Below are 24742 nucleotides of genomic sequence, written 5' to 3'. Positions count from 1 at the left end.
CACAGAGCATCAAAAGAACTGAATGGAAAATATAAAGGAAAGGAAAGAATTGAGAAAGCACTCGACCTGAAATGTGTTGGTCGTAATAAAGTGAAATTGAGTGATCAGAGTGATGTACCCTTATATTGTACAATGACATAATATTGTATAATCTCATGCATTAACAGAGTCTGAAATTCGTCCTGCTTCGTAGTACAGGCCTCTGGTCTCAGAATTTAAGAAAACTATTGTAAACAAAAGATGTCCTCTTTTATTTCCTGAAACTAGCACCTCACTTCATTTTGACACCCGAAAACAATGATGCATTTGACCAAATATAGCATGCATTCAGCCACAAGTCAGGAAAAGAAGAGACTGGGTTGAGACTGAGAAGTAACAGATAATCTGACCCCCATTTTTAATCGTTTTTTTTTTTTTTTATCAAATTTGAATCAGCACATAGCAATCTGTATTTTAGCTGAAATGACCAACACGCTGCCATTTGTCATGAAGACAAAAAGTTGGTACAATGAAAGTGAATGTTTTAAAGTGTTTATTTTGGCAAGCACCTTTCGAAATAGAGCAAATTTGTTATGTGCTTATGTTAATGTGATGAAGAATAAAATTATATACCCATGCAAAATTCCCTGTGAAATGTACATACATATCTTTATTGCAAAAAAGTTACATGTAACTGAAACATAACAGATTTTAACTTCTTTATTTTTTACTTGTAAAGATTTATTGTTGTGTTGACACCCTTTATGTTCCCTTCATGTTAGCTTTGTCTCAGTTTTCGGTCTTTTTACCTGCATCGATTGGTTTGTAAAAATCCAAAGATCATCGTACAGTTATCTGGAAATGTTTGGCATGTATGGAGCTACATGGTTTTCACTGAAATGATACATCCATACAAAATTAAAGTGAGTAGAAAAAAAGAACAATAACAAAAATAACAACCAAATAAATAACAAAGATAAAAGAGAGAGAGAAAAAAAAAATCAAACCAGGAGAATTAAAAAGAAAAATCACTTTGTTATTGAACTGGTAGAAACATCTTGTTGTCTTATATCAGGTTATAAAGCCAGTCTACAATCCCCCCCACCCCCACCCCCCCTTACATTTCATATTTAATGTCTTTATGCTTGGTCAGCTCTTTTTCATCAGTTATTTAATTATTGAAAAGGAGCATCTGGTTTCCTTTTGTTGTATGAAAAAAGAGGAGAAATCCTCATGTGTGTTCTGTTGATGCTCCAGGCATCATGCGGCTCCTAATAGGGGCCTCACAGGGCTCCTGTTGCCTGCATGAGTCTGTAGTATTCAGCATTACCTCCTTCAGTCCCTCCAATCATTTACATCCGACACAGAAATAATGTCTACCCTGTCAAACATGGCGGGCCCAAGTCATACAGTGGTGACCCTCATCACCACCTCCCGGTTGGCAGCAGTGCTGATCCGTGGGTCGTTGGGCCTTAGCTGACTCAGGATGTGCAGGATAGTGTAACCACAGTGGTGGTTAAGGATAGTCCTTAGCCTCCTGCTATGTCGGCCGCTGCTGCTGCTAGCTAGACCGTGAGGGTTGCTGCGAGAGCCGCGGGCGCTGGTCTTACTGCTCGAACTCACGGGGTCGCCCAAGTCTTTTGATTTCTCATAGTTCAGCACTTTCCACTGCTGATTGACAGCCTGCCATCGTTTAAATATTCGATACACAGATGAACCTTCATGGATGATGAGGCCTGGGTGGGAAGAAAGAAATTGGATAAAACAGACTTTATTGTCATTGTAAAATCACAACAAAGTGTCATTAGTGACATTGTAGCAGTTACAATCATTTAAAAGGTAAAAATAAACTAAAAGCCAGCTAGAAAAATAACAACACAGTGTTGAAAGAAAGAGGGCATGTACTAATAAAGTATATGAGGAATTTGAACAGCATGTAACAATATCTAGGGTATGTAAATAATTAGCAATAATTGCAATAATTTATGATTCATTTAGTCATTCCAGTCACACCTTCAAATCTGTTTCTTCTGTAACATCATTAAATGAATTTGGCTTTAGGTGTAGTTGTTACGTCCTACCTTAGCACCATCTGCTTGTTAAATCTTTTATTTCTGCACACCCTTAATATGGTGTGAAATAACACATTCATGTGCATGTAATATTGGAGTGCACCTAATTTTTGATCACGTGCACCTGTGCAAGTATGGAAAAAAGCTTGTAACTTGTTTTTCCAGGTTTGTGACTTTGCTGCTATGTTTAGACAGCACTCAGGGAAGTGACTTTTTAAAAATGTAGTGACTCTTTCTGGTGAAACTGGAAACTTTGGCGTGAAAGCACATATCACTCTTAAGGCCGATTTATGTTCAACACAGAAGACGGATACACAGATGGACACTTTCATTAAGCCTGACGTGTAACTGGAAATCAGATAACTGGGTTTGATGTAACTACGGTGTAGAAGCACAGCTCCTCCTGGGTGTAAATCAGGTAGAATTTGTCACCACCCAGTGGTTGCTCTTGTTATGGTCACTCACTCCAGAGTGATCCCTCCAGATCCTCTGTGGGCCAGAAAACAAATCGGTTGTCTGCGGCAACATGCTCCACATCTTACTTGTCTCACATGTTTGGAAGTGAGGTTATGGATCCAATCAGTTCAGTTTTTTAAGTAGAAATCTTTTTTTTTTTTTTTAAAGTAATGATTTTTTTTTCACTTTATGACAAGCCACCACGAAAGGAACAACCCAGTGAAGAAGACGGTGAATCAAAAGAATAAGAAGATAATGAGGACAACAGCTGTAGAGACTTCTGAAGAAAGGCTGTCTGAGTGTGTTGGGTGGTTGCAAACAACTTTTCCGTGGTGCATTACCACCAACAACTGGTGTCCAAAGCTGAGGTCAGAATGCAGAAGTGATCTCTGAACTCAGCACATGAGTGGATGAGTTGACCAAGGCAACCACGGTAACGTAGATGCATTGAAGTAATAAAGGCTGCAACGTATGACAATGCTTGAAATGGGCGCACCTGTTACGTACATACATAGCTGGACCTAGACATAAGAAAACTGAATGCCTGCTTAGGGCTCCGTTGACACTAGGGGGCCCCCAAGAGCGGTTAATTTATTTCAATATTTTTTTTGTTTGTTTTTTATGTTTTATCATTCATATTTTTTTACATGTGTGGGTGATGATTCAGGCATGCACTTGATATATATCCCTAAATATCTTTGACATTTTGATTAAACTGGTAGCCTATAAAGCCTATAAAAGCTAATCAGTGTCACTGCCCCCTACAAGCCTGGTATTGCACATGCACTGTAAATGTAATACATTATTTATTTGGCTGTATTTGCTGCTTCCATCATACCAGTATGGTTTTAGCCTTACTGGGGAAGGAAATTCAAAAAAATTGTCTGGTATTAATTTCCACATTTTAATATCTAGAGAGAAATATGAGTGTGATTTATTGAACTTATATTTCAAAGTATCAGAAAACATCAGCAGACATTTCATTTTTGGTACATGTGATTTTTAGGGTGTCTTGTGATGACATAGTGATGAATTGGTATTTACTCAAATTTGTTTGGTGTGTTTGCAGACTGAGTAAGAATCGTGACTGGTGGGGTAGCACATTGTATCAAGGTGCCTAATAGGGATGGACGTATTGATGCTCTGGAGTCAATACTTCGATATCTCCCAGTCAAAATATCGGATTCAGTACTTTTTAAAATATTCAGTAAATACCAAACGTACAATTTGTCTTCATGTCTGAGAGCTTTATGAAATAAAATTACTTATTAAACCCAGCCTCAGTACATTCCTTTATGTCACATGATCAAGTGTTAGTGATGAAAATGTTTGTGTTTTAATATTTAACTGGCTTGATTTTTTTTACTGGTACCAGCATTGATATCAACAGCAAAAACTAGTGATATGGTATTAAAAGGAAAATGTTATCGCCCATGCTTATTGCCTTTGTTGCAGCACAATGTGATATTCCATGCTCCATCACTTCAGCCTTCTCTTGATGTCTGTGAGCCCTGCTAACACCTGAAATGATTTCATATTTTTAAACTTGCATCACTTTTCCGTTTACCTATGCAGACGATATCCATGAAGCCATACATGCCATAGCAAATTTGGAAGAGCAGGTCCTGACGCTGCCACTTGGCCGAGGGACTGAGGGAGGACCAGATGAGCCAGGAGATGCTGGCGATGAGGAATAGGGAACCCAGAATTATGGCTGCAATCTGCACCTTCTCTATCACTGTCAGAGATATGGCCTGCCACTGTGAAGGAGAAGGATGTTTATGATCCAGTTTGACATAAAAAAAAAAAAACATTTTTGGTGATTGTCACTGATAATAGTAGAAACATTTCAAACTTACACATGATTAAGTCTGTCTGGAAATGACCTATTTGCAGGTGTATTTTATTCATTTTAAACTTGATTCGACAGTCTGTTAAAGTCGACATTTGTATTTTCAGCTGCTCTTTCCATGGCTGCCAAATGCAACCGTTTTTCCTGTAAATCTACAATCCTCTCTTGAATCTGGAGAAAAACTTGTAAATGGACTTGTTCTAGACTGGACTAGTATAAATCCTGATTATTGTTCTGTGGCAGAAATGAGCCCCAGTTGTCAGATTATGAGTTAAAATTATGGAAAATTAATGTATCAATAGATAAAGCAGCATAAAGGCCAACCAAAACAACAAAATAGAATTTATTACCAACAACAGTGACCAAGCCTTTTCTCATCTGTATAATAACAGAAACTATATACATATTTACACTTTTTTACACCAGTTGTTTGATGAGAACCTCCTGCATGGGACATAAACACCTGGAAAACTTCTGTATATCACCTAAAGGGTAAGCTATCTATCACAATTTACCCCACAGAGTTACACACCGCTGTTCCTGAGAAACTGCTGATGATGCAAGTGATGAAGCTAGGTTGCGTCAGAGATCAAGTGGAGTTTTAAGGGTTAATTTAGTTATTTTTCTCTTTCTTTTCTTGCTGATTTATGTCTGTTGAATAAAAGTTCAAATGAAAAGAAAACTCCCCAACTTTCCTGGAGATGGTGTTTATAGCTGTAACCTCTAAATGTGAGGTAAAAACTAATATTTGGTCAGGAATCAAAAACCACTGATGTGTAAAGCAGTCTTGGATGGTAAATATGCCCTGTTTTTAAGTTCAAATTCCTAAAATTGTACCGGCATGGTTATTTTGTACTACTTGTTTACATAATTTTTCACCAGTCAGAAAACTCCACACATGACAAATTAACACACACATTTTCTCAACAGGTTTCTTTGGCTGCATCTGTGAGGGAGGGCAGACGGACGGTGACGCAGAAGGAAAATGTGTCAGCACAATATGGCAAACAGTCCTTGCACCAGCAACGACCTGTGATTTGTACCAGTACAGTGTTTGGCTCTGCTGCAGCATCGTTACGTATCTCACAGTGAAAGCTCACGAACAGCAGAAACTGTTCAGGTCAATAATAATAATAATAATAATAATAAAGACTCATAAATAAATACTCAACGATGCTTTATATACAAACAGACAGTAAAAAACAAAACAAGACAAGATGACCAAAGATTAAATTTTCTCTTTTACTTCCAGAAATATTAGTTCAGAAAGCAGAACAACAGTGTTTTTATGGGTCATGTATTCAGGTGGTATACAGTGATTGTTTCCCCAGTCAATCAGCATGTTTGACTGAGATGTGTTGGCTTGTCAGGGAGTTCATTTTCATTAATTTTATATGTTTTTTTTTTGTTTTTTTTATGAATAAATCAAATTCTGGAGCTGTTACAATCCAGCAATAAAGTGATTAGCCCTTAAAACTCTGCTAGATCTTTGACACACCCGAACCCTATCATCACCAGTTTCTCAGGAACATTTGTGTGTAACTCTGTGGGGTAAATTGTGATGGATAGTTTACCCTTTATGTGATCTAAGGAAATTTTTCAGGCATTTATATCCCGTCCAGGATGTTTACAATGCAGCCACAAAATGTAATGTTTATTCAAAGACTCTATATGGTAAATCCACAATGAGTGATCCATGATAAAACCATTATTTATTATGTTCCCATGAAAAAAGATTTCACTATCATTACTATGTTGCTAAGAGACCTATATTTTAAATTGGAAATAAATGTTAATGAAGCCACTTTCTGTCAAACATTCCACCAATCAGAGCTTAAATTGCGGGTAATGTCCAAACGGGAGCAGCCAAAAATCAACAACTGAGCAGAAAGTTCTATGTCTGTCTGAAAAGAAGAAAAGTAATGCTCCTCTATGGCTGGAATAAAGTCAAGAAGATGTTTTTTATACACAGTGGTGCCAAAAAGCAGCTGAGTTGTAGTTGGTTTTTTTGGGGATCGTAGGTAAATAGTAGCAGAAATAACTGGAAATGAGGAAAAAGTGTAAATATGTAAATAGTTTCTGTTGTGTGTTTGTTTCAATGCCAATATTTTTTCTCCTGAAAGCCAAGACTTGAGAGAATGATGTGCAGATGAGAAAAGGCTTGGTCACTGTTGATCTGTATGTTATTTCTACAAAGTTCTGTTACTAATAAATTCTGTTTTCTCATTTTGGTTGGCCTTTATGATGCTATATCTATTGATACATTTGTTTTAAAGAATTTTAAGTTTCATGTTATTCATGGATATTCACTTTCCATTAAAAAATGTCAAATTCAGATTTCAAATTTTAGCCTCATAATCTGACAACTGTGAACAAATACATGTATTTTCATATATAAAGACTGAACCAAAAATAGCCTGAAATGTCTTAGATTTGAAGTGTTAAGGTGTGTTTTCTCAGATCCTCCCATGTTACCTGAAGTGGGTTCTTGGTGCTGATGGCCAGGACCTGGTACTTGAAGTAGCAGAGCTCACAGCTCCAGGATCCTCTCTCGCTTATCCAGCGGATGAGGCAGGGCTGATGGGTGCAGCGCACAGAGCCGTCACAGCGGCAGGGACTCAGCAGCTCCCCCTGCAGGACAGGGAAGGTAAAAAAAACTCCAACGAATTATATTCTGTGTTATCCATATGATATGATGATACCATATCAATATGGTATTATCATATGATATCATGTCATATAATACCATATGATCATGATCTAATCTTAAACCTGGATCTGAGTTAAGAGAGCTGCATGTGAGAGATAAGTGTTTATACTGATTTATAAGATCAAGATCCTACACAGTCACAGTACTAATGTTTTCTCTAAAATTAGAGTTGAATTAGACTCATGGATATGACTCATGAACCTGCACTGGAACCAGAAGCTGGTTAGATCCAACAGGAGGGTCAAGCTGGACTAGCAGTCCATGCCCCGGCATCTCCAGAAGTAAGCCAAACAATAAACCAATTCTTAATTAAATGTAATTTAAGATGGTTCACTAATGAAACATCTTATGAGTCCTATTTAGAAGGCCAGAGTTATTTTGTTACCATCAGCAGCTATGAATCCGAGAGAGTGGCCATGACTTGCGGAGTACCCCATGGGTCAGTCCTTGGACCTCTTCTGTTCAGCTTGCATATGCTCCCTTTGGGTCAAATATTACAGAACTATAGCATTAATTATCAAAGTTATGCAGATGATACAAAACTTTATGTGTCTTTGTCACCAGACGACTGCAGTCCAATAGACTTATTGTGTCAGTGTCTGGAGCAAATAAACACCTGGATGAAGGAGAATTTTCTACAATTAAATGAAGAAAATTCTGAGATTATTCTGTTTGGTAGCAAAGAGAAGAGGGTCAGCATTGGTAAACACCTGGAGACTCGGGCTCTTAAAATCACAGACCAAGTTCGTAACCTTGGAGTGTTGATAGACTCAGACCTGACTTTCAGCAGTCACATCAAAGCTGTCACTAAGAAGCTTTTTACCAGCTCAGAAACATCAACAGAATTAAAAGTTTAGTCTCCCAGAATGACCAAGAGAAACTCATCCATGCATTGATTTCCAGTAGGCTGGATTACTGTAATGGTCTTTTAACAGGACTTCCTAAAAAGAGCATTAAACATCTGCAGCTCATACAAAACGCTGCTGCTAGAGTTTTAACCAGGACTAAGAGATCTGAACACATCACAGCAGTTTTGAAATCTTTACACTGGCTTCCAGTCAGTCACAGAATAGATTTAAAAACCCTTCTGCTTGTTTACAAATCCCAGAATGGTTTAGGCCCAGAATACATCTGATACGTTCAGAGAATATAAACCTAGCAGAGCTCTTAGATCCAAAGACTCTGGTCAACTAGTCCAGACCAGAGTCCAGACTAAACATGGAGAAGCAGCATTTAGCTGTTTTGCTGCAAACAAATGGAACAAACTGCCAGTGGAGATTAAACTTTCCCCAAATGTAGACATTTTTAAATCCAGGTTAAAAACATTTCTTTTCTCATGCGCCTATGCATGAAATCTGCACGGTAACTTTTTAACTCATCTTTTTAATCATTTTAATGTAATTGTGAATTTTGCTATTTGCTGTTGACTTTTACTAGTTCTCAACATCTGTAATGCTTTTCTTTTTTGTAAAACACTTTGAATTGTCCTGTACATGAAATGTGCTGTACAAATAAACTGCCTTTCTTTACATTATATTCCTCAGTGTACACATCTACATTAGTGTTAGAGCCAAATATTCACCAGCAGATCCAAAGCTAGTTTCTGCAGAATCAGCTGTCATGAAGCAGATGTTCTGCAACAGTCCAACATCCCGCTGTGATTGCACAGACGTGACAACTACATGAAAGAAATTAACAAAACAGTATCTTTCTGTGTTCATTTTTTTAAAAAACTAAGCCGTTTTCCTGTTTCAGGATTATTCTTTTAAAAGCAGGTACAAAATGCTAATTTTAAATGAATATAAGGTTGAAGAACAGCAGCTTGATCCAGGATAGTAATGATGTTTAAAGCCAAAAATATTCTGCTGTTCTTTGGTTTTTTAGGGTGGATAAATCTGTTATTGTGATAGTGTGGGAGGAAGGGAGATGAAATGGACAAACTGAGTGGTGTTTTATAGGAAAAGAGCAAAGCATTTCATAGGGATGTATAAGTTTTACTTCTGTCTGCTGCTTTTCAGACATGGGAAGAACATGCAAATGTGTAAATACTGTAAATGTAAATGTATAGATAGTTTTTAAATAAACTATGTATACAGTTCAATTTTTTAAAAATCAAGTTTTTACCTCTGAATATAATGATAAGATGTTTTTGTGCATTGCAAGACAATCAAAGTCAGCGATTGCTGATACAACTGAGAATTTCTGCTTTAAATCTATAAAACACCACATCCAGCCTCAGAAAGTGGTCAGACAGCACAAATGTGAGGATAAACATCAACATATGTCTGGGGTCGGGTCGAGACTGGACCCCATCAGGGACTGGCTGCTAACTTTTTCTTGTAGCTTGAGCTAGCTTTCTTATTCTTTGGTGGGTGGGGCTAATTATGCATAGATCTGCATAGATAAACATTTAAAGCATACAGGTGTAAAAAGGTCCCACCCAAGCTGTGTAAAGCTATGGGACATGATAACAACTTCAAATGGTTTTAGGAACCCAGATGTCTTCAACAGACTGGCAACCGGAGCAAAACAAAGTCTGGAAAAACATGACAATTTAGTTGATTTCAGCAACCATTTCCACAAAAAGAAAAATACTTTTAACCCCTTCATGCCTGCGAGGAGCCACTTCCAGTCTTTTTAAATTTAATTTGTTTTTATTCAATTTCAATTTTGATTGTTTTACTTTTCTTTATTTACCATAATTTATGTTTAATTCCATATTTTTATTTATCTATTATTACCATTAATTTAATATTTTATTATATTTATTTTTTCTAGTCTTTTTCATTTAGGCATTTTCCTTACTTTTTAAAACATATGTATTTAGATTTTATATAATTGTAAATAAATGTAGGTGTTAATTTTTTTTGGGTGAACTCTCCATTGACAGAAACATTGTTTTTATTTGCAATCTGATGAATATTAAGAGAGTTTTGACTGAGGCGATTGAGATGTGTAAACCTCTGTGATTGAATTTCTGTGGAGTTCACAAAACATGATTAATCTCCTTCATCATGTCTTTCTGATTTTTTGTACTTCACATATAAGATAGGATTTCTAATTAAAGTTTACATGTTTCTTTGTGATGAATATATCATAATGTTTGTTCATTTGAAAGGTAAATATACCTTTATTTACAAATAAATATTTAAAAGTGAAAAAATGTAAGTGGATAATGAAAGTCATGTTTTTACTGTGAACTTTGAAAATCCAATAATTGTATTCAATATAAAACTAAAATGCTTTCAATGTTTATATCAATTCGAATTTCCCTGGAAATTTTTGCATTTTTTAAATAAACTTTAATTATAAATTTTCAGTATTACATTTATTTTTCTTTTAGTTTCAGATTTTGTTTTCAGATTCAGATCTTTCCAACATAGGTCAAAACCCTACAGAAGATGGGGGCATGAAATTATAAGTGACAGAGAACACAGGAGGCTGAAGGCATGCCCTCTATCACGCTGTCATTAGGATTTTTCATGTGTCATTGTATTAATTGTTGCAAGATCATGAAAGGACCTGTGCTGTTTTCAGCTGCTCCAACAGTAATGGTGACAACTGTTAATGAGCTCTTGACACGTCCTCAAATGTCCTTACTTGTGTAATCATAAACTTCACTGTTGTAATAATAAAATAATATCCATTTTTCTCTGTCCATTTCCTTCAGGGCTATTAACAAACATCTATTTAACACCAAATTGGGATAATATAAACATTATCATGATCTAAAATCAACTAAACTTTAAGTGATGTCGCTGTCAGCAACTAAAAGCTACAGCTAGCAAACTGCCTGACAAATATTATAACAGCTGTGTCAAAAAACAATGCAATAAGCAAACAACTCTCCACATCCACGCATATTTTGGTCTTCTCCCTTTGTTTATGTCTCTAAGTCAAAATAATTAGAATGATTAAGATAGCTCCACAAAGTAGTTACACTAAAATAAATCAACTTACTGGCTTGTTCTGGCAGCATTACCTGTGAATTCACCGCAGGGTACTTTGAGAGAGTGGGAAATGACCCCTTCGGATGTGTGGTTGGGGACACTTCTCATAATTCTCCACTCTCTGCAATTTGTCTACAGCGCTGACTGAGGACGTTCAAGGACAGCTCATTCACAATTCTCAGCATTACTGTTGGAAACAGCTGAAAACAGCACAGGTTCTTCCATGATCTTGTAACAATTAATAAATTTCCTGCATTGTGGATTTTGTGTTGAACGTCTCTGCATAAACTTTTCAAGATTGTGATTTGTCTGCAGTGATGACTGAAACAGCTCTTATTACTGAGATTTGTTAGTGGCAAAAGACATATTCTCTGCCAATTATATGATGATAATGTGTTGGAGGTCTTAAGCAGATTTTGGAAATTCCTGTTCTTTTGCACGCCCACCACGCCTGATCGGGGCCAAAAGTTTAAAACTTAAAAACAGGAGTCTGAAAGTGTAAAATAAAAGTCTGAAACTGTGGGAAAAATGTTTTGACCTTCATAGGAAAGATCTATATCTGAAAATATAAAATCTGAAAAAAAAATGAAAGAAAAAAAAAATCTCCAGCTTGAATTCAAATTAATATAAAATTTTAATCATTTTAGTTTTATATTGAATCCAATTATTTGTTTTTCAAAGTTCACAGTGAAAACGTGACTTCCATTTTCAACTCACATATTTTCACTTTCAAATATTCGTTTCAAATGAACAAAGATTGTGGCTCTAATTTAGCTCCATAGCACATCCTGGTGAGAACTGACTCCACTGAACAGAAGTACACATGCTGACGAAGACGTCAAATACGGAGTCGGGGACGTGGTAACTGATGGTGTGTAACTTTGCACTTTTACTTTGGCGAGCTTATGAATAGTTAAAAATACCCAGTGCTTTTTAAAGTTATTCTTTCATTTTATTTATTTGGTTGATCGATTCAATCGAGTTTCTAATTATTTTACTATGTGGTAAAAAGAAAAGAAAATCTGTCATGTCTGTTTTCTAATCATGATAAACTAAAATGTCTCAAAGTTTCATGTGTTTAATTTCTTTTTTTCTTCCTGTTTCTTTCTGTTGTATTTTAATGAATCAGACTGACTTATTTAGGAAGAAAAACATGTCTAAACATCATTTTATGTTGACCGATCCAGGGTGTACCCTGTCTCTCGCCTGCTAGTTGCTGGGATGGGCCCCAGCTTCCTCGTGACCCTGAAATGGACTAAGCAGTGTAGAAAACGGATGGATGGATAATTTTATGTCTCCTTGATGGTCCCTAGTTCTAAACCTCCTGGTGTGAGGTGATCAGTTCTTAGGAAAACATCTTCTAGTCTCCATATTGACCTCATATCAGCAATAATACATCTTTCACTATAGTTTCTGTGTCTAGATATGGAAGCGCGGCGCTGTCACCTAAATAAAAAAAAAAATTTAAAAATTATAACGTGATAAGGTCCCCCTCTTTTTTTATTTTGGTGACAGTTACACACTTCCGTATCTAGACAACATGTTCTAGATATAAAAATATATTTTATTTGTTAGAATGATGACTGATAATGAAGATGTAGGATTTATAATTAATGCTGGTAGTGTCATGCGACTGCTCTCCAGTTGCTCATTCCTGTGTTAAAACCAGTCATCCAGGCAGCTGATGCAGCGTAACAGAGGTAGGTGGTCTAATATTATTTTAGCTAAAACCACGTCCACACCAACTTCTGGCTGCAAAGCATCAACCATTTACATCTCTTACTTTAATGAAGCACACAATCATTTAAAAGTGCCGTAAATTTATAGTACTAGTTGGACAGGAAACATTTTTTACTTGTCCTGTCCAGCATTGTAGCAGCAGACTGATGGTCTGGCTGCTGTGTTGTGCCAAACAAATTTAATTTGCCAAGAAGAGCTTTATGGGTATATGGCTCCTCTTCATAATCTCATTTTAATTCTTTATTTGTTTAAATATATTGTTTTATCTTATTTATTTGGTATTATGGAATTTATGTAATCTTGATGGACCTGACCAGAGGGGACAGAAAAAAGAAAGGACAGTAATGAAGAGAAGTAAAAAGTAAAGTGGAAAAAAGGAAGAGGGGACAAAGATACAGCAGATAGTGGCAACGACCTTCAATCCAACCTAACACCAGACAACCAACTGCTACGCCTGTACAGAAACACAACAGAGGATTTCTTACAGCTTTTACAGGTAAACATAGCTGACAGTCATCAGGAGTTCCTAAAAAATAACCAAGACAGCAAAAACAAGACGTATCACAACAACAACTAAAGTACCAAAGAGGCACACATAAAAAAATCTAAACAAAAGTAGCTCTTGTATAAACTCACTGGACAACTCAGTGACTGTGTCAGCATGCAAAGCACGAGGAGTCAGGAGTGAGCAGAGATGAGTGTGATCGTGCAAATGGAAATACACTCAGTGGCTCAGTAGCAAACCCAGAGCACGAACCCAAGCCACCCCACCACAAAGACTACCCCGGACCCATCCCGAGGGCAGCAGAAGAAGGCCCCAGCCAGCCCCCCGCGGGCTCAGGGCACAGGCCCCAGCAGGCCAAGATCACACCAGGTGCCATTGTTTTTACTTTGGTGAAATGGAAAATTTGGATTTCTGGCTACAAAATGTTTAGTTTACTTTACCTAAAATTTAAAATCACTTTCAGTGGAAAAAATCGCTAGAAACGGTTCCGTCTTGAAGTGAATCTGGACTTCAAACCAAACACGCTCATGTCATGTGACCATGTGATGTCACACAGATCTTGCTGTGCTGGGTCCTGTCATCCATCAGACTCCGTACCAGTTGGTGATGGTAATGTACCACATCATTGTTTACCAACCACCAATAAACAAGAAGAAGAAGTAGAAGAAGAAGAAGTAGAAGAAGAAGAAGAAGAAGAAGAAGAAGAAGAAGAAGAAGAAGAAGAAGAAGCAAATGGAGTGAAGTCTGGTAGTTTCACTGACAGAGCTTTTTAAATGAGCGAAGGAGTAAAAATCTAGTTATTTTATGTCGCAGTCGCCCATACACCAGAAGTTCCCTTCATTTTATCATCCTGGATCAATAAAACTGTCTGAAGAGAGATGAATCCATCGGAAAGGGATTTTTATTTTTTTCCAGTTTGCTTTTGGGAGTCAGGTTGTTTTGCAAGTGTTGTCTTAAGTAAAATAAATAACCAGATGCAGTTGATCTTCGGATCAGACACACCACCTGAACATGTTAATCCAACTAAACTTCATGTTTTTGGTTTACAGATGGAAAATTATCACTTTGTATAAAAAGTAAAAGTATTTTACAGTTTCAGCCAATAAAAATTATCTTAATTTTCCTCAGAATGCTCAAGTAACTGAAGGTTGTTGTGTTTTTCTAAACTGAACAGAGTCTGAACTTTTACTCAGGCTCACCTGAAAGAAAGTAATAATCCATAATCTGCCTCTTAAATCATCTTTTGAGAGGTGAATGACTGTTAATTACGAAACTGTTTGCTAATTTCTCATCTTCATTGACAGGTAAGTGATTCAGAAACACGAATCAGCCTCAGTTTAATAAGTTCAGTTTTAATGAGTCAGAAAACTGGTCCGACACAATAATAATGTTTTTTATGAACTCTGGTTGTTCCCCATCGAGCTCATTTAACCTTCTCACTCTTCATAACAGACTTCAAGTGTCCTGCTACATAAAACACTGGGTTTGGCAGATGAGCCGCTTGCCTCTCATAAACTCCAAAGGTCTTTGTGTTTGAGTTAGTTTCATTCATCCTGACATTCAATTTCTCATTTCAGTCCTCAAACTCACGTCTCAACGACAGCGTGACATTTTCGAAATGTTTGCTTTCATATTAGTTTTATTTACTCCACATATTCTCTGACCCTCCTTGTGTTGCCGTTATAATTTCAGCAGGCAACTTATTTTCCAAGCTGCAATGATTGTGGCCTCAAACAGCAGGCCATTTCAGCACAAAATTCTACAATCACCAGTTTCATCTGCAGCTCCATGAATGATGAGTATAATAAAACATTTTAGTAAACACAAAAACTCATCTTGTTTTAGTTTTCACAACATGGATCATTTCATCCAAAATTCTGGCTTGAAATTTATACTTTAAGTAAAATAAATGACCTGATGCAGAAATTATTCATAAAATGCGACCCTAGTTCCATTAAAGTTGTATCTCTATGTACTATGTAAATATTAGAAAGAATTAAACTCTTTCCAAATCTCATCAACCCACATTTTATTCCCAGTAGAACATAAACAACCTGTCAGCCATTGAAGGCGCTCTGTCAGGCTGTCTGAAGGATTTTTCTGGCCCCAAAATGACTCATATTTTCCATTAAATGGTAAAATGTCTCAGTTTCAACATCTGATATGTTGTTTATGTTGCGTTGGGAGTAAAAGATGGGTTGATAAATTTGAAAATCATTGCATTCTGTTTTTATTTACATTTTATAGTGCTGATGCTGTGGGAAAAATAAAGTGGAAAATAACGAACTTTGTTTTGAGATTTTTCAATCAATAAATGTTAAAATTTTTCTATAAACCAGTTCAGTTTGAATGCACCTGACACGTGATCTGAACTGGGCTTATCCTTGGGGGCCACATCACAGAGCATGATGGTGTTTTTTGGTGTCACTTCATGACTAAAAAAAATTGGTTCAGCTGTAACACTGACACCAGAGGAATCAAACACACGGCCCAGTGGCCAAATTTGGTGATTTTATAGATATATAAAATACTAAATATACTATATATACTAAAACTATACAATATTTCTTATATGTGAAGTTAAAAAATATGTATAAAGATTTCTATACCACTTATTCCAGATCTGGGTTGTGGGGAAGCTGGAGTCTATCCCAGCAGTTAGGAGGTGGGAGGCAGGGTAGACCCTGGACGGGTCACCAGTCCATCACAGGGCCAATTAAAATATAGTAAAAAAAAAAAATTAAAAGTCAATGAAAATCAATCAATGAAAAATAAATAAAAAAATATGTACGTAAATAAAATAACTCATTTGTGTAAATGTGTAACTGAGGTAAATATAGTTCAAATTTCACTTATTTTTCTCTATTAATTATTAGTTGTTCACAATGTTTTCTGAAAGGATAGTTCATTAATTGATAATGTACTTGTACTTCTTTGTATTAAAACAAAGAAAAAAATGTGTAGTTTTAATTATTTATAGGATATTATGCTGATATTTTACTGGTCCGGCCCACTGGAGATCTGATTGTACTAAATGTGGAACCTCCCTGAGTCTGACATCCCTGGTTTGGAGAAAGGTTTTGGTGTGGAAGTGAAACATGCTGCTGACCACCCACCAACAGAAGTGGTGCAGACCCTTTGCACCACCTCCAGAGAATCCAGATGATGTTAGGTAGACTATGTGGTCTTTCTGACATCTTTTCACACTCTTGAAAAAACTCACGCACTCTAGCAAGCCGAACCTATCAGGCATGACTTTGTCCTACTGATGTCATAAAAGGAAGAAACATGAGCCATCAGGTGCACAACAAGGACAAAGAAAGAAGAAAGGCCCACACAAAACAGAGGTTGTCAAGCATTGTAATAAAGTGTTTCCCCAAAAATGATCTCTGTGTTATAGTAGGTGGAGATGAATACAGAACAGCAATGTTAGCTAAATAGTGCATGAACCCTTGCTTACATCTTGCAGGCAAGTGTAACAGATTTTTTTCTGTTATTCAGACGATTGTATTAATGTTCACACCACTGGAAACGTTCAGTCCTACAGAGGAATTAAATGTGGACCTTTTTAAAAACATGTTAATTCAGTATCTTTCATCATGAAGCGACGAACAAACTAATAACATTCAACAATTTTGGTTTGTATCCTGATGTGAGTGACGTTGTAATCCAGGAACCATCATTGTGCATTACTTTCCTCTTTGATAAAACTGCTACTAAATTCTCATGAAGGCAGTCATGAACAAGTCAAGCAGGTGATGTGATGGAAAGAGTTTGAGGTGATGCTGAAGCAGGTCAAACCAAACAGAGTTGGTCCTGTTAGAGAATGAGAAGAACAGGTGGTGAGCAGTCCTATATTCAGAAATAAACTAAGCTAAAATCTTTAATGGGGAGAAAATGTGTGCATTTTTTACATTTTTAGTCTTTTGGGGTTCCGACTGTTGCAGTTCGCCTGCAGTCTTAATTTCAGAGAGAAAACATATTTAACCTGAGAAGATTCAGATTATAATCAGATGAAATAATCTGTGTGTTAACATTCATTCCAAGTCTTTTATTAACTAAAACATCTCCAAACTATCCTGTTAATGCTTCTTTCAGTGTTTCTGTCTCAATTTGAAAAAATAAACAAGATAATTCTTCTGCATTCGAGAATGAATATTAAAAAGACATTTGCATTAAATAAAATCAAAACTAATGAAACAGATTTACACTAAAAAAGTTTTACATTAAATCATTCATTCACCCACTGGTGGTGGGACACAGCTCCTGAAGCAGACTGATGGAAATGTGGCAGCATCACCCCAAACTGTTTCACCAGCCTCTCCACCCACCAAACGTTCATACACCGGAACAGAGTGGATGAAGGGAATCAAACCACCAACCCTCCAGTTATTGGACAACCTGCATTACTATTTGTGATGCTGCCTCCAGAACTCTAAACATAACACTGGTTTTAATAGAATATATCTAGAGGATATAACTTCATTTTAATCGAGTTGTTATTAATACTAATCTTTAATAAGTCAGATTATTGTTGAAAGTTGAATGAATGAATTTAAGTTGAATATAAAGATGACTTCATGGAAAATGTTGATAGGAAGAGGGGTCATTGCACAATCTTTACTTCTTCTAACAAATTAAAAGAAATTCATTCGAACTTTACACTTTTACTTTGGGAGCTCAGCGATACTTGAAGTTACCCAATACTCCCATTATAGGAAAGTGTGTTCAAAGTTTTAACTGGTGTATTACTTCTGTCTGTTAATGGTCATGTTTTCTTACACGGTTTCATTAAGTTGATGAATTTAAGTTGTGGATTTCTTGTTCTGTGTGGTTAAAGAACATTTCTGTGTTGGTGATGATTGCATCGTAGTTATTGTGTCACCATCAAAACTCATTGAACTGAAGAGGTTAAGAAGTTACATCAATAAATAAAATAATCCTGGATTCAGTTTAACCAGAAAACAAAACAAACACAAGGAACTTATTGTAAATCGCTGAATAAAATATTTTACATTATAAAATTCTTCTTACTCGGATTTTCTCTCCACTCAATTACATGAGACTGGAAATAAACGTCCATCATAAGTGCAACAAAACATTTGTCCTCCAGGGACGGCTGTGGGACACTTTAATGTCCCAATGTCCGAATCAAACCTATGTCCTTGTTTATTTGGCTGATCAATAATTCAAATGACACAAAAAAGTTTCTAAAGATTTTAGTAAGAGGTTTTAAAAAAACAAATAAACTCTAATGTCATGTTTGTTTTCCAGTCATCCAAACTAAAATGTGATAAAACATCATTTCATGTCTTCTTGATGATTTCTAGCTCCAAACCTCCTGGTGGAAAACACCTGGTCTCCGTATTGACCTCAAATCAGCAATAATTCACCTTTTACCATAGTTTCAGTGTCTAGAATACATGTTCTAGACATGAAAATACAGTTTACCTGTTAGAATCGTGTTTGCAGATGAAAATGAAGGACTTATAATTAATGTTGCTAGCGCCATGGGACCGCTCTACCACCTGAGCCACCTCAGCTGTACCGTGTGCACTGCCATACTAGCAGTTCTTGAATCTAGAAAAATCATCTTGTTTAGTTTCTCATTTTTATATCTTTTCTCTCAAAGTGAGACAGAAACACTGAAAGAAACGTTAACAAGATAGTCTGGAGGTTTTTTAATTGATAAAAGACTTTAAATGTGTGTTTCACCCCTCGTTTTACAATGTTTCTCACTTTCTTTTCTTTTTTCAGGAAATCTCACCAAGTGAAATAATCTTCCTGCACTGGTCAATGATTTTACTGGATTATAGTCTGAAACTTCTCAAGCTTAGTGTTTTTCCCTGATATTAAGATAGGTTATATGAGTGTAAAAAAGCCAGTTTTAGGATTTAATAACTAAGTAAGAAATAAGACATAATTAATAGTCTGAGACATTCTGCTCTAACCACTGATCAAAAATATCCTTGACTGGATAAAAGCTTGTAAGTCTCGGTTAGACAGCTCATTTTTGCAGTGTGATCTCAGCTCCTGTTGTGATCCACTTAAATAATAAAACAACAACAAAATGGCTAATGTGAGCGCCCACCACCGTTCACCCAGGAGGGTTTACGAGTGAAAATCTGTTTGGTGTGGAGGCAGAAATGAGTGTGAGGAGCTGATGTAGTAACAGTGAAGTCCAGAGTTTTCCCTGCTGCTTCGTGCTTTTTTTTTTTTTTTTTGCTTTCTGTTTGTCTGTTGCTAAAAGAGGAAGCTCAGAGCCGAGCTGCTTGATGAGTCACCTTGCCAGAGAGCCCAGAGCCTAAAACATCAACCTTTTATTAAAGGGATATGTTTGAGTGGGCAGGACAACAACCTGGGCTCGATCCCTGTCTACAACATCAGACCTGAAGTGATTTAGACTCTGTCCTGCTCCAGTTTACAGGCCGACAATCCAAATTCTCAGGCAGATGCCATAAATTAGCACCAGGCTGTTATAAGACTGCACGTATCCCAGAGAAGTGACTAAATGGTGATATCCATCTGTGCTCCTGCAGGATTTACTGTGTTTCCAATTATCTCAATGTTCAGAGCTACCTACCGATCCAGGTGGCAGATTTCTGCACATCTGGTGAGAGAGATGTTTGGCCACGGACCAAAGATGTGCACGGCTTATTGCTTTATTTAGGTTCATGCAGAAAACAACGATTAAAACATGCAGCCTGTTATTTATTATCACAGTCCAGGAAAATGTGACTGTCACGCGATCAATAGTTGATCATCATGTGCTGTGGCACATGCAGAAAGAGGACTTCCAAAATCTGGTTGTGACTCAAGCATATTCAGTCCCTCTCACCCCGTTTGTCATCTTTCAGACCTAATTGGCTAACTTTCTTTGTTGCTATGCTGACCAGATCTCAGATGTGTGGGAACTGCTGCTCTGTCACTGATTACTGATGACAACACTGCTGTTTGGATAACCACATCATCAAACAGTCATCTTCTCAGAAAAAAAGGAAGCTGTGAAGATTGTGCTGCACAGTCTGTACAACTTTTCCAGGGTAATTTATGACCTGTGATTTCAGGCTGTGAAAATACATCTGGCTTGACTACTTTTGCATGTTAGAAACTGAGTACTCATGGGTTGCATTTGTCAAAGGAGGTGAGAGGTTGGTGGGTGGTGGAGAGAGAAAAGTAGGACAGGATGGTTGTAGTAGCTCCTCTCAGAGACCCTTTGGGATTTACATAATAATAATAATAATAATAATAATAATAATAATAATAATAATAATCTAAATGACAGATGAGACCAAAGACTGTGACAGCAGTCCTGCTGATGCAGAACCATTGTGCACACTTAAATGTTCTCCACAGAACTGCAGAGGCTGAAATGTAGGAAGGAAAAGAAGCTGCAGGACAAATACCACCATGTAGCAACCAATAATGTTGCAACAGCATATCATGTAATAATTTTGGCCATTTTAAAGGCACAGACAAGGAGGTTGGGGGGCGGACCCTCACAAATTCGAGCCTTGGTTGAGAGGGAGTTTGCATGTTCTCCCTGTGTATGTGTGGGTGCTCGCTGTGTACTACGGCTTCCTCACACAGTCCAAAGACATGATGTTAGGTTAACTATTCACTAGGAGTGAGAGTGAGTGTGTTTGTCCATCTATGTTGACCCTGCGAAGGACAGATGACCTGTCCCTGTCTCTCACCTGCTAATGGACTCAAGTCCCCCAATGACCCTATATTGGAATAAGCGGTCAAGAGAAAATGGATGGATGGCTAATGGTTGGTAAATTGGCCTAGCATGAAAAAAAGACAAAAAAAAAAAAAAAAAAAAAAAAAAAAAACAAACCAAACAAAAAAAAAAAACCACATCAATCTACACCAACACTAACGAATGACTGAAAAACACCACATTGATCCCCTGAGGAAAATAATAATACTCTAATAGTTTGGTTGGCTCTTTTTTTCCTTTCTTTTTTTACCATGTTCCAGACCAGTGGTCCATGGGGTTTTTAGTTTCATGGAGGGGCCTTCAAGGAAAATAGGTTGGAACCCACTGGTTGGAACATAATGCAGCATTCATACAGCATTATCTCACCAATTGCCTCCATTGTTATAATATGTGTCTGTTTACATCTGATGATGAGGACATAAAGTCATAAAACCACCAGATGTGACGACTGGACTCAAACAGCCAATAATGATGAAGAAACTCTGATAAAACTGATGATTTGGATGAATATTTTCTGGCCATCAGTGAAGATGCATTTATACATCAGAGATTAAAGACAAACACTGAAGATGATCCTTCATTGTTTGTCTTTAATCTCTGATAAACAAACACAACTTTACTGATAGCTAGAAAATATTTCATAATAAAGAAAGAAGAAAATGCTGTTTGCTTTTATAAACTTTACTTGACCCGTTTTCCTAATAATCAGTGAATTATGAGAAAAATCTAGAGCCTTTAAAGGTCTCTTGTAATGTCCCCCCACCCTCAACATCCTACAAGACATTTCTAGAGCCGCCCCTGGCATCATAAGGACCCATCTTCTGCAGCGTGTCTGTACCTGCTCGGGGCCTTGAAAACAGATTCGGCACTGGGGGGTCCGCAGGCTGCTGGCTGTGCTGGTCAGGGACACTGCGTCCAGGCCCACCTGCAGCTTGGGCTCCTTGTCCTCAAACGCCAGGCTCCGGGGCCGCGGGTCGCTGCCGTAGTACTCCTCCTCATCATCCCGGGTATGGCAGTCGACGAACGGCGGCCATCCGCAGCCGCCCATCCCCAGACCTCTCATGGTGCTGGAGCGTCTCTCTGAGTCTGAGCCGGACTGTCGTGAATCGGATCGCATAAACACCAGGACTTTCAGTTCATTGAAAAACATGCGAATCCGATACTTGAACATGTTTGGCTACACAAAGACTGCAAGACTGTTTGTTATTATTATTAGTATTATTATTGTTATTATTCAGACACCTGATAAGATCATGTTCATGATAATATCTCGTGTTATACCTCAGATATTAAAGGTTCACTGATGGCATGTGTGTCTAACACAATGCGGATGAAAGATTTTCCCTTTCTCTTGGCCGACACTCTTTCAATATTCATTACTCAAACAAGTCAGCAACGCTGTCATGCAGCTTCCACCTCAGTACACATCACAACCCAAACGGTGTTTGGTCCATTTTTGCTCCATTTTCTCCGACGCTGCTCTCAAATACAGCCTGTTTTTTCCTTTCTTTCTTTCTTCAGATGCTCTGAGCTTGCAGCAGAAAATAACCTACATGTTTTGCTACCCAAAGCAGAAGACAGAGAGAGAGTGGACGTGTGGAAGAGAGGCAGGAAACAGAGAGTGGGATGTAAAATCCAACATGCCATCCACACACTCACATCTAGGATTCTTGTCAAGAATCATAATCCAAAAAGGAAAAATGAAAGTCAAAACATGAGATGAAAGTTGGATTATTGTCTTATTATTTTATTGTCCCTCAGTGTATCATCCCGAGCGTCAGATCATGGTCCATTTTTTCCCTTCTCCTTCTTTACATTAGCTCCTTGTTGAAAAGCTTCTGGCTGATCCAGGCAAAATTGGTGCCATCCATCTCCATAATCCACGTCGACACCAAAAACACCATCGTCTTCATGTATAGAAGCTTCGCAGATAACACGGACAGAGAAAAAAACCCGACGGCTCCGTGAATCCCTTCTTCTCTCGATGTCCACCAGCATTTCACTGCAAATCAGAGCTCGGACAGCTGAAATGTCCAGGAGAAGAGGACGGTGAAGGCAGCTGGAGAGGAAGACGCGGATATGTCTTCATTTCAGGCAGAAATCAAACAGCAAACACGGCATTGATTATTGGATCAGATGCGTGGTGGCGATGAGACTGCTGCCTCTGATTTTCCTCCTCGAAATGGTCGGATTGGAGATTGAACGAAGCGTTTACTTCCGGAACGGAGGGAGAGGGGGAAAAAAGACAAGGAAAAAAACACGACTGCCAGCGTGTCAACAAGCCGTTGTTCGTCCGCTCATCCATCCAGCTTTGGTGGATGAAGCTCCCAGCAGCTGCAGGAGAAGCTCCGGCGGCTTTTCACTGACCGGGCTCCGCTGTCCAGGGTGCTGATCTACCTCTGCTGACGTGGACACTGAGGCCACGTGGAGGGGGAGCGCGCGAAGTACGAAAGCAACCTGAACCCCTCATTGCTTGTGATGTGGGGACCTGCCTCTTCTTTAGATGACCAAATGATGCTTGCATGTTGACCTGAGAGGAACTGGCACCAGAGAATAACAGAAATATTATGGCCGAGGACCAAATATACATATTTACATTCATTTACACTCATTTACCTTAATGAATTTACATAATGAATTTAGGAACTAGACTAAACAATTAAAACCAAATAACATAAAACAACAGAGAAAGATGTGAGCAAAAAGAAGTAAAATGTCTAAAATAATAATAAAAAAAAGAAAAAAACACCACCATGACAGGACTGACCTCAAAGAAACAGAAAATTACCAAAATGAAAAACAAAAAGGCATCCAAGTTTTCAGACAGATCTTTATAGGGCTGTTTAAGCGTTCCGTTTTTAGGCTTTTCAGTCTGATTGTTGATACAGTCACAATTGAAAATGTAACACTGCTTTTATAGAATATATTTAGTAGATTAAACTTAATTTTAATTGAGTTGTTCCATCCATCCATCCATCCATTTTCTGCCACTTATGCCAGGTCGGGTCGTGGGGGCAGCTGCCTAAGCAGGGAAAAACAGACTTCCCTCTCCCCGGCCACATTCACCAGCTTGTCTGGGGGGATCCTGAGGCATTCCCACCCTATCTCTAAGGGAGAGCCCGGCCCCCCTGCAGAGAAAACTCATTTCGGCCATTAGTATTTGTGATGTTGTTCTTTTGGTCACTACACATCTCGTGACCAAAGGTGAGAAACATAGATCAACCAGTAAATGTAAATCAAGAGCTTTGCCTTTTGGCTCAGATCCTTCTTCACCATGACAGACTGATGCAGAGTTCGCATCACTGCAGATGCTGCATCGATCCGCTTGTCAATCTCCAACTCCATCCTTCCCTCACTTGTGAACAAGACCCCGAGATACTTGAACTCTTCCACCTGGGGCAGGAACTCATTCCTGACTTGGAGACAACATTCCACCCTTTTCCGGCTCAGGACGATGGTCTCAGATTTTGAAGTGCTGATTCTCATTCCAGCTGCTTCACACTCAGCTGTGAATCTCTCCAGTGAGAGCTTAACATCGCGGCCTGATGAAGCTAACAGAACCACATCACCTGCAAAAAGCAGAGACTGAATCTTGAGGCCACCACGAGGTCTCAAAGTATTCCCTCCACTGACCCACAATGCCCCAAGTCAAGGTCAGCAGCCCCTCATCCCCACTGTACACAGTGCTAATGGAGCAATGCTTTCCCCTCCTGAGCTGCTGGATGGTGGACCGGACTCTTCTCAAAGCTGTCTAG

At 38.0% G+C, this 24742-nt stretch overlaps 1 protein-coding gene across 2 annotated transcripts; it reads right to left on the bottom strand.

Moving 5' to 3' along the window:
- Window positions 1-519: 519 nt before the first annotated feature.
- On the bottom strand, window positions 520-23469 carry march9 (membrane-associated ring finger (C3HC4) 9). Of its 2 annotated transcripts, XM_042004451.1 has the most exons (5): window positions 22269-23469; window positions 21826-22083; window positions 6835-6990; window positions 4075-4267; window positions 520-1715 (listed from the first exon to the last, which is right to left on the bottom strand). In XM_042004451.1, the coding sequence occupies exons 1-5, from the start codon at window positions 22362-22364 to the stop codon at window positions 1384-1386; spliced, it is 1035 nt and encodes a 344-aa protein (XP_041860385.1). In that variant the 5' UTR covers window positions 22365-23469; the 3' UTR covers window positions 520-1383. The 2 variants fall into 2 exon arrangements, with proteins under 2 accessions (XP_041860385.1, XP_041860386.1); XM_042004452.1 differs by having other exon boundaries at window positions 21826-22359.
- Window positions 23470-24742: the final 1273 nt, after the last annotated feature.

This window comes from Melanotaenia boesemani, chromosome 13 (assembly GCF_017639745.1).
Source record: "Melanotaenia boesemani isolate fMelBoe1 chromosome 13, fMelBoe1.pri, whole genome shotgun sequence".
Classification (NCBI taxonomy): Eukaryota; Metazoa; Chordata; class Actinopteri; order Atheriniformes; family Melanotaeniidae; genus Melanotaenia; species Melanotaenia boesemani.
Note: the sequence above shows the minus strand (reverse complement) of the source record. Positions and strands in the feature narration are given on the sequence as shown.

Excerpts from the sequence above, each read along its gene's own strand:
- march9 (XM_042004451.1), bottom strand. The coding sequence starts at position 22,364 with ATGAATATTGAAAGAGTGTCGGCCAAGAGAAAGGGAAAATCTTTCATC. Across the intron at positions 6,991-21,825 it reads GTTTTCAAGGCCCCGAGCAG|GGGGAGCTGCTGAGTCCCTG; the intron begins GTACAGACACGC and ends CCTGTCCTGCAG. Across the intron at positions 1,716-4,074 it reads CATGGATATCGTCTGCATAG|GCCTCATCATCCATGAAGGT; the intron begins GTAAACGGAAAA and ends CTTCCCACCCAG.